The sequence below is a fragment of the Physeter macrocephalus genome, chromosome 20 (assembly GCF_002837175.3).
Source record: "Physeter macrocephalus isolate SW-GA chromosome 20, ASM283717v5, whole genome shotgun sequence".
Lineage (NCBI taxonomy): Eukaryota > Metazoa > Chordata > Mammalia > Artiodactyla > Physeteridae > Physeter > Physeter macrocephalus.
Window position 1 is genome coordinate 87,696,917 of NC_041233.1, and position 13,177 is coordinate 87,710,093.

At 59.4% G+C, this 13,177-nt stretch overlaps 1 protein-coding gene across 3 annotated transcripts in view; it reads left to right on the top strand.

Annotated features, from left to right (window-relative positions):
• ANK1 (ankyrin 1) overlaps nucleotides 1-9,003 on the top strand; it is a 100,205-nt gene extending 91,202 nt beyond the window's left edge. Inside the window, exons 1-5 of one of the 3 annotated variants that reach the window (XM_024131421.3) lie at nucleotides 362-580; nucleotides 1,183-1,266; nucleotides 2,213-2,278; nucleotides 2,584-2,721; nucleotides 8,647-9,003. In XM_024131421.3, the coding sequence (XP_023987189.1) occupies nucleotides 362-580; nucleotides 1,183-1,266; nucleotides 2,213-2,278; nucleotides 2,584-2,685 (471 nt within the window). In that variant the 3' untranslated portion in view covers nucleotides 2,686-2,721; nucleotides 8,647-9,003. Of the gene's footprint in view, nucleotides 1-361; nucleotides 581-1,182; nucleotides 1,267-2,212; nucleotides 2,354-2,583; nucleotides 2,722-8,646 lie in introns of those variants that run through there. The other 2 variants (XM_007127009.3, XM_055080976.1) reach the window with 2 other exon arrangements.
• Nucleotides 9,004-13,177: the final 4,174 nt, after the last annotated feature.

Here is a 13,177-nt window from a genome sequence, read left to right on the forward strand (position 1 = left end):
GGCCCCTGCAAGCTCTCAGGGCTGGTGTCGCACATGGTGACTTTAACACGCGCCTCCAGCGCCCAGGACACGCACACCTGCCTGCTTCCTTCTAGCCCCGCCGGACAGCCTGGCAGCTGGCTTGGGAGCTAAAATTACTGGAGCCTGACGTCACCCAGGCCGAGGGCAGGGCTGGGCTCTCAGCAGGAGGGCACTCTGGCTGCAGTTCCACTAGGGGCCCTGCAGCCTCCCTCGCGGGGAGAAAATGGAGGGTGTCCCGGGGGCCCTCCGGAGTCCCAGAGGAGAATGAGAGGCTGGGCCCCCGCCCGGCGGCCCCCTGGCTGCGCAGGCCCCGGAGGGCCAGACTGGTGAGGAGGTGAGGATGTGGACCTTCGTCACCCAGCTCCTGGTCACCCTGGTGCTGCTGGGCTTCTTTCTGGTCAGCTGCCAGAACGTGATGCACATCGCGCGGGGCTCCCTGTGCTTTGTGCTGAAGCACGTCCACCAGGAGCTGGACAGGGAGCTGGGGGAGAGCGAGGGCCTGAGCGACGACGAGGAGACCATCTCCACCAGGGTGGTCCGGCGCCGGGTCCTCCTGAAGGTAACCCAGGCGGGGGCAGGCCGGGGCTGCGGGCGCCGCGCTCGCATGTGTGGGGCGCTGGTCAGGACGCCTGCTGGAAGAGAGGGCCAGGCGGGCCTCGGGTGGAACGCGCGGGGCCAGAGCTGGGCTGCGCTCGCTGCCCGGCCCACCCCCGACTCCCCGACACGGCAGAGAAAGCTCGGCTCTGGGACTTAGGAAGCCGGCCCCCTCCCGCTTCCGTCCCCAGCCAGCCCAGTGAGGCAGCAAGTCACCCTCCGGGCGTCCGGGGCAGGGGGTTCTTCCCTGTCAAGCGCCGTCGGAGTAGAAATCGGGGGCCTCCCTCCCTCTCCGTAAAGCCCGCAGAATCGCCCCTGTTTGGCCCACCCCCGCTGCCGTGGCAGCGCTCCTGGGAGCCCAGGGCTCCCTGCTGTCCTCGGGCCCGGGACCCCCCGGGGTGCCCCTCACGCAGAGCCTGGTTTGGCGACCGAGTTGCAGTTTCCTTCCAGGGTGGGGACCTGTGGGACTGTGGCTACTGCTGGCGCTACTTTATTTCTTCATCCTCTGTCCTTATTCCCAAATTCCCGCTTATCAATCTCGAGTTTTCTCCCTTTCTCTAATTCCAGGGGAATGAGCTTCAGGATATTCCAGGGGAGCAGGTGACAGAGGAGCATTTCACGGATGAGCAGGGCAACGTCGTCACCAAGAAGGTGGGTGCAGAGTCCCCCTGAGCTGGGCAGAGGCAGGCGGGCTAGAAGCTTAAAAAGGCGGTGGACTCACCCCCAGCTTCTTGCTGCGGCCCTGACAGAGGGGCAAGCCCCTGCCGCAGTCCAGACGCGACATTCCTTATGGCCACTTTGCCTGATTCAGCCTGAATTCAGCTCCTCCTACTGGGTTCCAGAAGGACCGGGCCCCGTGCAACACCCCAAACCTAGTCCTGTGATGCCTGGCCCTGAAAACAGCTGTACGACAGCAGTACGGGGGTCCCTGTGGGCCTCCTGAGATTAAAGGACGTGGGAATGCATGGGATTGGCAGTAGGTTTACACCAGGAGGCGTGATTCTGTCTAACAGGTGCTGGGCACGGTGCTAGGTGTGGGTCGAACACAGACCTGTGTTGCTTCGGGGCTCACGCTGGGTCAGAGCGGGGCCCCGTCTTCCCTCCTGCACGGGGAGCTTCATGCTTGTTTGTGTTCTCACCTCTCGCTGCTTGCACGCGGTAGGTGCAGAGCAGACCGTCCTTGGAATATTTGGATGCGTGAATAGGGAACAGGTGGATCCAAGGGACAGGGACGCCCTGCCCTTCAGGGGCTCACAGTCCGAAGGGGAAGACAGAGGGCATAAACTTCCAGCACACCAGGAGGCAGGATGGACCGCCCTGGGCTAGAGCTAGAAGTCGGGGGCCCGGGGGGGTGAGACCCCGATCATCCATGAGCCTCGCTGAGAACCCCCCGCAAATTCCAGCCCCTCTGAGGCTTCCCAAGGCGAATTCCCCACCCAGTTTGGGGTGAGAGGCCGTCCCTGATCTTGACCGCTCAGGGAAGGGCACCTGGGGACAAAGGCTGCTTCTAACCCCCCACCTCATTCCGGGACCTGCTCTTTACAAGCTCTGTCTGGCCGGCTTCTCCAGCCCCTTCTCCCCTCCCTCTCTTTTGCAGATCATTCGCAAAGTTGTTCGCCAAATCGACCCATCCGAAGCCGATGGCACCCAGGAGCACGAGGAGGTGATTTCTGAGGGGCCCCTGGAGGACCCTAGTGAGACGGAGGCCGATATCGATTCCTTTATGACTCACGCCAAGGTAGCGCCCGAGCTGCAGCCTCCCAGGCCCTCGCTCTTCCGAGGGGCCAGCCCGTGACTTCTGCTGCCCTCTGCACCAGCCCCCTTGGGGTTCACCTCTCACCTCTCTGCTCCCCCTCGAGCCTCCTGCCCCTGGTGGCACTGTTCCCACCACCTCCGTAGGGCGCCTGTGTTCTCTTGCCATCTCTGTGTGTGATCTGTCCTGCCTTGTGTCTGCAATGCTGTCTCCAGGTGGAGCTGAGAGGGTACAGTAGCCTGCAGCCGGACCTGATAGAGGGCAGGAAGGGGGCTCAGATAGTGAAGCGGGCCAGCCTCAAAAGGGGGAAACAGTGATCTCGAGCCCCTCCCTGTGGAATGGCCTCTTTGGAGGTAATGCCGTCATTCTCCATCTTCTCTGCATGGCCTGGTCCCCCGCGACACCCCGCCAAGAGGCTGCGGACTTGCGCACCCCTTCCCCGCTCCTCCTGGAACTCCCTCCCCTCCCAGCCCCTCCCCGCTGCCCAGCATGGCGCAGGAGGACCAGGCACTGCTGTGGGCTCCGAGCACAGACTCCCACCTGCTAACGGCGCCTCTGAGCCCCATTGCCTCCGAGAGAAAACAGCAGCGTCTGCTGACCTGTTCCTCGGCAAGCGCAAAAATACAGATTTGAAAAAGTGCTTCCGTGAGTGCGGAGCGCTCGGTACATCTCAGTAGGAACGTTATCCTGGAAGCCCAGCAAGGGGGTCTGGAGGAGGAGGGGCGGGGCCCTGGAGGGGGCAGTGGGGTCTGCTAGGCGGTGCTGTTTCAGTGCACTTGGCCAGGAAGAGCTGGACAGGGAGAGGCCTGGAACCCAGCTGTGCCTTGAACCTTGAACCCAAGGCTCCCATCCTCCTTGGTATTTCCTGAAGCATGTCGCGCCCTTGCTTTCTAGGAAGAGGCGAAGTTAACAGGAGGCTGTGGGAGCGCTGGTGGCTGGGGGGCAGGGGCGTGATGTGCAGCGAGGGAGGGAGGGAGGGAGGCCGAGAAGACGCGGCGAGGGCTCTCCAGCGGGCTGAGCAGTGCTGGGGGCTTCGGGGCCAGCTCGGACCTCCGTCCTCCCTGAGGGGTCCTGTACTGAGCTGCCCCGAGGCCCTTCGCTGTGCCCAGCTCGGGCCAGCTCAGTACCGGGCGCGTCGGGGTGGGAGTCGGCCGGAAGCAGGAAGCACGTGGCCCCAGCTCCCGCTGGCACCGGGTTGTTGTCACCTACACCCCCAGGGCCTGGCTCTGGGCCCGCGGGCCAGCAGGCTCCCCTTCCGCATTCGGCAGAAAGCAGGGCCGCCGCCTCCCGAGCCCCCAGAAGTGCTGACTCCGGGCTTCCCTCAGCACTTGGGCAAAAGAAAAAGGTCTGGCCGATCCAGTTATAGGATAAAATTAGACCTGACTTCTCAGCAGCTTAAGGAGGTCACAGTGTTAACCCCTGCACTGCCAGGGGTCCGCCGGGCTGCTGGTTTAGGACATCAGCTGTGATCAGTCCTGGAAATAGTCCAAAGGTGCAAGTAATTCGAAAAACCAGAGAGTGGAATGAAAAGTACACTCCCGGGCCTTATTTTTCTTAGGGCAGAGACAGAAGCTTTAAATTCCAGCTTCCCTTTGGCTCACGTTCTGCTGATGTTCCTGAACAGGAGACAGGCAGCCCAGAAGCCAGGCAAGGCTAGACGTTTTTCAAAAACTGTTTCTGTAGGTCACCTGCAAAGTGGCTGAACCCCGCCCCCCCCCCACCCAGGGGATGTGGCTCCAGACCACCGGGCGAGGGTGTTAGGGACACAGAGCAGAGCAGCCAGGCTGCAGCACAGGGCCAGGGCCTCCGCCAGGAAGAGGCCAGGGGAGCATGCAGTGGGGACAGTGGTGCAGAAGCCAGCGTTCGGGAGGGACAGCCCAGGGGACAGCCTGCCGTGCTCTACCCTCTGAGCAAGACAGAGACCGCTGAGGGCTCTCCGGTCCTCCATAGGTACTGCCTGCCACTCGCAGGCACGCACGGTCCCCAGCATGGATGGATTCCAAATGACTGCAGACTTGCAAATTCGCCTACTAGCCACAGTTTATTGTAGCCCCAAACGCAGCACTCCCAGCACCTCCCTCCCGTGGCCTTTCAGGGCCGCGCACACGGTGGTGAAGGATGCCCTGCGTGCCTGTTCTCGGCTGAGGTCAAACAAGGAGGCCTTCTCTCTGTCCCCGTTTCAGTTCACGCTCTGAACAGTTGCCCCTTTTTGCGGTCTATTCAGTGTCACGGTTTTTTTCTTGCATTTTTGTGCTGTTGGTGATTTCGCTGTTTGAAATGGCCCTGCTGTCTAGTGTTCCTAAGAGCAGCAGGGCTGTGATGGGCCGTGCGTGGGAAGTCCGTGTTTAGAGGAGCTTCGTTCAGGCACGAGGTATAGCTCTGTCGGACATGAGTTCAGTGTTCATAAAGCAACAGTATACAACTGACCCTTGAACAGCTCGGGGGTTAGGGGCGCCAACCCCCAGGCAGTTGGAAATCCCAGCACTGCTCTCTCTGCCTCAAAAGCAAAGGAATTGATGAATGGCTCACCCCCAGAGCGGGAAGCGGAAACAGCTTGGATAGAATCCTGGGCTCAAACTCTAGTTCTTTTATTTCCACGTGTTGTGATCTGTAATCCAATACAAACTTTTCCCCACACTTAGTTCATTTAAAGATCTGTAGAATGGAAATGCAGATACTGTATTTATGGAAAAAAACCAACGTATAAGTGGACCCGTGCAATTCAAACCCACATTGTTCAAGGGTCAATTGTACATGAAATACGTTGTCTTTAAAGAGAGACACACAAGGTTGTGTGTTCATTGGTTGGCAAAACCGTTGTGACCAGAGGCTGGCAGGAACCCCGCACTGTACTTTCCTTGGGAGCAGTGGTCCCAGTATTGGCTAATTCAGGGCTCCTGGCGACTTGAGAGAACATGCCTCCTGCGAACAAGGGGAAGTGACTGTTTCAGAGAGAGGGAAAGTGGGTTGGGGCCCAGGGTCCGGGCCTGGCTCCTCCAGTTCCCAGGTCACCTTGCATGTTGTTTCACTCCCTAAGCTTCCCTCTCCTCGAGGGAGGATGAAATTAGTCCCTCTGTGTGTCACACCGGTGTAAAAAGGCTTAAAAATAACCAGGCTAACCGTGAAGATGGCTGACAGTACGGAGAACGGTGTGTTCTGGCGCTCAACCAGTTGCAGGTCTTACTTGTAGCGTGACCCGGGGCGGGTCAGTCGACCTCTCCCAAGCCTCAGGCGCCCCAGCTGTAAAATGGCAATAACGCTGATATTCCCTTTGTACGGCGGCGATCGACGGGTTTCTCTTCGTGAGAGGGCTTTCTGAATTGTCGAGTCCTAATCCACCAGTTCTCCAAGTGCCATCCACATTGCAGTCACCCGAGAGTCTGGTTAGGATGCAGACCTCTGGCCCCTGACCCACACCTACTGCATGACAATTCTGGAACTCAGGATTTGGCCGCAAGCTCGAGTGATTTTGATGCCGATTGAAGAGTGGGTTATTAGGACCAATTCTGGTTTTCCTTCCCAAACCTCCCAGAGGTGCCCGTGGCACAGTTGTAGAATTTACACCTAAAGGGTGAGCAGAGATGAGTGATGGTGACGGTGTTCCAAGCCGTGGAACGCCCCAAAGGGCCGTGTTAACACCCCAATCCTAGGCGCCTGTTCCGATTCCCCTGCGATCACGCCCAACCTTGGGAGGGATTTTGCGGGAGGCCCGGCGTGGGCGTGAGGGGTGCTCTCTGGTTGTACTTAAGCAGTTAGAAAATAGCCGTGGAGTCAAGGCTGATGGGGTGCAGCAGACAGTAGCAGCTGGTGGGTTTTGCTCTGTGCCCAAGTACGTAGGTCCAAGAACCAGGGTGTCAGCGCTGCCAGAGGACAGCGGAGAGCGGGCAGCCTGTGTCCTTGGGTTAGAGGCACCCGGCCGGGCTCTGGGTGGCACCACCCATGAGACGGCTGTTGTTGTTTTTTTGTTTCCCTCTTTAAGAGGCACTTTCCATTTAGTCACTGTGGTTGCAAGAGCTGTGTTGGCTCTGACTAAATAGAGCATTTTTGTAAATTTGAAAATTCGTCTATTAGTAATCTCAGTAGGAGGGGGCGAGGAGGCCAGGGGTCGTGTTTTACTTTGCTCTCTTAAGCGACAGTCCACGCTCACTCGCCAGCCCCGGCAGGTGTATCAGAGTCTGGGGCTGCAGGAGAGAGGCGAGAGCTGCGGACGCTGGTGGGGGAGGGGCAGGTGGCACAGCACAGAGAGGCGACGTGAGGAAAACAGCCCGGCCGGCACAGCCGCTAGAAGCGGCAGGAGGCGATTTTCTCGGCGTTCGTAGGGAGAGACCGTGTCCGGGGCGCCCAGGGCGGCGGCGGCAGCGTAGTGGCCGCAGCTGGAGAGCGCGGCTCTGTTCGAGTCTAAGAGAGGCGCGCTGCGTTCCCACCCCTGCTGCTCCTGCCGGGCCCGCCCCTGCTGCTCGGGGGGCCTCAGCTCACCCAGAGACGGGAAGAACGGTTGCGCTGGGATGATCTCTCAGCCTTGAACGTTCTCCCCTGCTCTGTGTCCGGGCAGAAGAGTGGGAGTGAGATGGCAGCCTGTCTTCCCCAGGCTCAAGCTTTCATAACACCTCCTATGTGGCGTGCTCAGCGCTGGGGTAGGCGCTGTGCGACGGGTAGGAAGGGTAGGGGCTTTGCTCTTGCCCTCAGAGCGTTTATACTCTAGCCAGGGAAGTTAGCAGACAAGAGAGAGGACAGACAGGACAGGGCATTTCTGGAGCCCGAGCACGGCGGCATCCAATCCTGCTCAGTGTCCCGAGCGCTTCCTAGGTCGTTAGCTCTCCAACATCACAACAATCAAACGAGGTACGTCCTGCGACTGCCCTCGTCTTACAGCGGAGGAAACCGAGTCCCAGGGAGTGTAAGTAGCTTGACCGAGGCCACCCAGCGGGAAATTGGCAGAGACAGGATATGAACGCAGGCAGACCGGCTTCAGAGTTCATGCTCTTAACTGCCCTCTGAGATTACTCTGCATGCAAGGCGGCAACAGGAGAGGACAGATCAGGGGAAGCGGAAGTCTTCAGGAAGGCCTCGTGGAGGGGAGGTCTGAAGGGTGGCGGGCAGAACATCAGCCAAGTGGAGACTGGAGAGTGTCCTTGACGGCGGAGCCGAGGACGAAGGCAGGCAGCGGCGAGCGTGCAGGTTTGGACTTGGGGGAGGGGCTTGGCTGGCCGTGATGGGAGAGTGCCCTCCAGGGCGACAGCTCGCTCAAGCCGCGGCAGTAGAAGGCCTGGCCTTTCGCTCTGGGGAGGAGCTCAGGCCCACCCTCCATCCCCGGGGAACCACTCAGGGTTGAGTTCCCCTTGATCACCTCCAGCCTCCTCCCCAGCCCTGGCACCTGTAGCACCCACGGCAAGCTCCCCGTCCGGGGACGGCTGTGCCTCAAGTGAGTTTCCACCTTTCTGTGTCCCTTCCCACCCCACCCAGGAGATTGTCAGCTCCTCTTAATGTTAAGTCCCTGCAGACAGAACCCTGGGTGGCTGGGCTGGGAGATGGAGCTGTCTCCCCGGGCTGGAAGAGCAGGCCCCACGGGCGGGCAGGAGCCCCGTGTCTCTGTGATTCCCAGGCTGCAGGGTTGAACTTCACTCTGGCAAAGCTGCTGTCTTCCAGCCTAGCATACATAGTCTCCTGGGGAGAAGCCATCTGGTTTTCAAAGATCTCTTTGCCCCAGTAGAGGCTGTCCATCCAAAGGGCCCAGGGAGAGGAGCCCGAGGCCCCGACAGTAAGGGTTGTGGACCAGAGCCGAGGAGGCGCTGAGGTCCCTTGAGGCCGTGAGCTCCAGAGGCCATGTCTGCTCCATCCCCGGGCCCCCAGGCTGGCACACAGGAGACATCAATGCATGTTGGCTGAACCAAACCGAACAAGCCAGGGTGCTGCCTCCGCCTGGCCTGGCCCTTGCTGGGCTCGAGCACATGGCCCCTCTCCTAGGTGCTGGGTACAGGGGGACCTCTCCCCAGGTGACCGCGCGGGCACAGAGTACCCCACAGGAGGGTATCCCGGGGAGCTCATCCATGGGCGTGGAGCTAGCGGCAGCCTCTGCGTCAGGCAGTGGGATAAGGATGGCTGGTGTTTCAGGAAGGTCCAGGCCAAGCTCAGCGCCTTTCAGCTCCTGCCTGGCTTGGGGAGGCTGCTTTTCCTGACTCACCCCTGCCCGAGCCGCCAGCACAAAACTCTGGATAGTGGGTTTTTGCTGGGAGTTGCGCCTCTAAATTCTAAGTGACTCCTCTCTGTGTGTCCCCCAGGATCACACCTCGACACCCAACCCTTGAACTCCACACACTCCGCCACGCACCCGAGAGCTGGACCGAGGCCCCGGAAGCCGCGCACACGCCCCTGGAGGCTTACGGCATGACCTCTGTAAGGGACGTCCTTTAGTCACCTGTTCGCATGAACGGCCGACTGTAGACGCATGACCTACAGTCCTCTATCCTGCCTCTAGCGACGGTGGATCTCTTTCGGGAGTCCGGACAGAAGCAGCAAGAGGGGGGAGAGAGAGAGGGGGACGTAAAACAAGTGCAGGAGAGCACTGAACGCAACAGCAAACAAGGGCTCTTTTGTGGCTGGGATGAGATATTTTTTTAAAATCATTTCAATTTCGACTTGTTACAGGGTACTTTTTTTCAACCTCATCTGTAAGAAATCCACGTGAGCTTCCTGGAAAGGAAAAAAAAAAAAAAGAAAACTAGACATGAAATCAGTTCCATACCTTAATCCCTTACCCTCATCCGCCAGCCTTCCCCACACCTCCACGCTCCATGTGTGACCAGCCCTGCCGCTCCCCCGTGGACCGAACCTTCCAGAACGCTCTACGTGGCATCAGGATACACGCATGCACACGCACACGCACGCACACACACACACACACACACACACACACACACACACACACACCCCTCTCCCCTCTGCTCAGTATACACACAGATTTTACTGTGACATCCGAAGTTGTATAGACTCTCCTGTGGATAAACTGGAATTTTTTTTATGTTGTCGCTCTCTCTCTCTCTGCCAGTTTCAGTATCAATCATCTTCCAATGGAAAATCATTACCTTCAGAGTGCATTCGGGGTTCCTCGTGTTAGGGACTTAAGACCCTGAGGCGAGGACCCCCAGGCTTAGCCGTAGGGCTCCAAGGGAGCCAGAGCCCATCCGAAAGGGTCTTCACTCTCAGCTGGGGGAGGGCCAGGGTTGCACCAGCATGTTCAGTAGAGGAGAGGTTTTCTATGTCTTCAAGCACTTATATCATAGTCCGTGTTCAAAGCGTCAACTGTACAGTAAGCAGCCTTGTGTATATGAAAAACAATAAATACTATGCAAACCAATAGAAACACTTTAGCAGTATGTACAAAGCACTAACAGCTCAGCTCCTGAGGACTTCTCCAGGCTGCGGGAGAAGGAGCTACAGCCTGTCTTTCAGTGAAAGAGGAAGGAAGGGAGCAGGGCTAGGGAAGGCACCTGCGCGTTCTTAGGTCAGCCGCCACCCCGAGGTCTCCCAGAGCGAACTTGGTGCTCTAAGTCCAGGCAGCCGTGGGATGCGGGGCCTGGGCTGGGCAGCCTCAGTGCCCCCATCTGACCAACACCCCACCCTGAACCCCCTGGAGAGGCAGCGCAGGGGGAGAAACGGCCGACCACCAGGAGGCCCCAGCCTGGAAGGAGACCCTCCTGGGCCAGGGCCCCATCAGGGCAGGACGGAGACGGCGGCTGGCTGTTCCTCGCCTCGGTGCCATCGGGGAAGAGCCTTAAGTTACACCAGAGCCCCCAGCAGAGGGAGGCCCGAATCAGCACAACGTGCCTGCCCCGTGCGGCAGGCACCCTCCGGGCCAGGAGAGAGACTGCAGGCTCTTCTCGCCCGCCCAAGGGCCACTGTGTGCGGACGTCCGGTCACCTTCCTCCCCGCCTCTCTGCCGACGTGTCCTCAGAACACATCCGAACCTTCCAAGTAGCACAGAAGCTCCCTCGATGTCAGAGCCCCCCCCCCGCCCCGCGAAGCCCCGGCCGACCCGGCGCACAAGTGTTCCGGTGGGTCCGGGCGGGGCTGGCCGGGCTCCCTGCGGGGCGGGCTGGGAGTGGGAGCCCGAGCGCGAGCGTCGGTCCGCGAGCCCCAGACCCAACCCCCGCGGGGGCCGCGCGCAGAGCATCCCCGCCGGCCGGTCCCTCCGCTCCGCCGCGGCCGGCCGGACTCGGTGAAGGCCAAGGGAGACAGGCGCAGGGCCGCCTCCCGCCGCGATCCGCCGCCGCCTCGCCTGGGCGCCGCCGCCGCCGCCGCCGCCGCCGACCCAGTAGCTCCTGTAGAGCCGCGGCCCCGGCCCCGGTTGCGCTTTGGCTCGTCGCTCTGTCTGGCTTGGCTGCTTGGCCCGCCGGCCCCCGGCCCTCGGCGGCATGCTGCGTCCGCTGCTAGTAGGAGCTGTAGGGGAGAGGTTTGGGGTCGCCACACAATGCCTAGAGAATGCTGCAGTCTGCACCTTAGACGCTGTTTAGACGTTTTGGAATCACCTTGATTTTTTAAATTGTTATGAAAATGATTCTTTTCTTGACTCCCACACGCTCTGTTCTTGGGAGGGACTTTCCCACCACGCACCCCACTCCACTCTGATGTATAGACCATGCTCCCTACACCAGCTGAACAAATGTCAAAATTAATAAAGAACTCGACTCATGGCACAGGCCTCCATCTCTCCTTCCCGGCGCATCTTTGGGGAGTGTGGAGAGGGGGCGCTGGGGGAGTCTGGGGGTGATCAGTGTGCAGGAAGGCCTGCGCCCCAGGGAGGCGCCCACCTTCTCTGGAAACCTGGACAGCCCCTTAATCAGGACCACCCACTCTAGGAGAGGCACTCCCCACCGCGCAGATGGTAGAGCAGATTTCTGTCCCGCCTGCGGACCATGTGACGGGGGCAAGTCCAAGATGTTGGGAGGGGGGCGTGCCACAAACACCAGGGTACGTGGCTGAGCCCACAGTGGGCATACACTAAGGGGGACCCTCCCCCCCCCCCCGTGCTCCCTGTGAAGGCATCTGACCCCTGCAGGCAGTGCCATTCAGAGTTCAAGAACTTCCAAGAAAATCGCTCTGTTCCTAACTAGCTCCTAACACTTCACGCAAGGCTGGTCACCAAGCTGGCCTCAGTTTCCTCATCTGTCAAATGGGGGAAGGGATTAAGCGATTGCAAAAGTCCCTTCAGTTTGTCATCCTGGGAGTCCTGAATGCGAATGCCTTTGTCAAGCTTGGCGATAAATAAGGATAAAATTATTTACTGCAGATTTTCCTCCTCACAAGTCCCCATCATTGGTGGGGGGTCGGGGGTGGCCAAATCACAGTCACAGGGTCCTAGGAGCACTCTCCGCCCTCGCTCTGATTGTGAAGCTTCTCTCTCAGCATCAGAAAAGACATCCAGGCCAAGGGACCAGCCACGGCTGTGCACCGGCCTCGCCCAGAGGGTTTTATAAAGCACAGGTTCAGAATCACAACTGCCTAGGTGATTCCTGCAGCAACACTGAGAACTGGAGTTCAGTTTCCCAAATGGTTGCGATGGGCAGCTTTGGAGCACAGCCAATTCAGACCGATAAGAAATTTTCTCGTTTTTAATCCAAACTTCCAGAAAAACAAGGTCCACAGCCTTGGTGAGGTCCTTCTTGTGTTACCCTACGTCATCTACGCTACAAGGTCATGGCCAATTCCAGCCGGAGCAGATTACAGCAGCATGGGGAGAGCCGGCTCTCTGTGAGAGGGGAGCCTCCCCGCAGCCTGGGCCCTTGGCCTCCTGCAGGAAACCCAGGAGCAGGCTTGTCTCCACCTGCCGGAGGGTGACCATGGGCTGGTCAGAAACGGCTTTGGGACTGCCAGGCAGAGGAGGGACAGAAGTCCACCTGTCAGGCAGCCACTGTTTTTCCTGTCATTTTGCATGTTCAGACCAGCGACATGCTGATTGCCATTTTTTTAAAAACTGCAGGAAGAGATGCTATTCCATGCAGAAATGACCCAAGTTATTTACCGCATTTTCCCTGTTGGTAAAACAGGAGAGAGACCCCAGTAGAGCCTTGTATGTTGTAAAAATTCATTAGGAAAAGAAAGGCATATGGGTGCTCGGCGATTCAACCTAGTCTCATCCGTCAAATATTTACTGAGCGCCAACCAAGAGCCCGGCGCAGGCACCGCCACTGAATCAACGGCCATCTCAGCCATCAAAGGTTTCCATCCCAGGTGCCCAGCCAGGCAGAACATGACAGAGGCACAAATGAGTCCTCAGAGGAGGAGGAAGGGAGGACAGAGGGGTGGATCAGGGAAGGCTGCCCAGGGGCAGAGGCAGAGCCAGGAAGGACCCACAGCCAGCACTCCCAGAGGTGCCCCACTCCCACCCCCTGCCCCAGGCTGCCTGGCAGGTTCCCACCCCCAGGCTCTCAGGCCCCAAAGTCCAGCCTCCCCACTTACCCGGCCCAGCACGGAGGAGGGAAGCGAAGCATTCGTGTCCAGACTGCACACTCCCCCAGAGGCTTGGGCATGTGCACAGAAAGGGGCTTGGACACCTCAGGACAGCATCCCCTGAGCCCGCAGGGGGCGCAGCTGGAGGAACTGTGCCCTCCAGCTGCCCCAGGGGCCCCCTGGAGCGCTTTTTCCTAGATGCTCACTTGGGGGACCAGGAGCTGGTGGACCCTCTGAGAATGAACATAGGTTCCAGAGCACTCTCTCTTTTCTTTCTCCCCCTCTCTCTCTCCCCACCCCCCCATCTCTCTCTCTCCCTCTCTCTCTCTCTCTCTCTGGTGCACGCCCGTGCGCCCGCACACA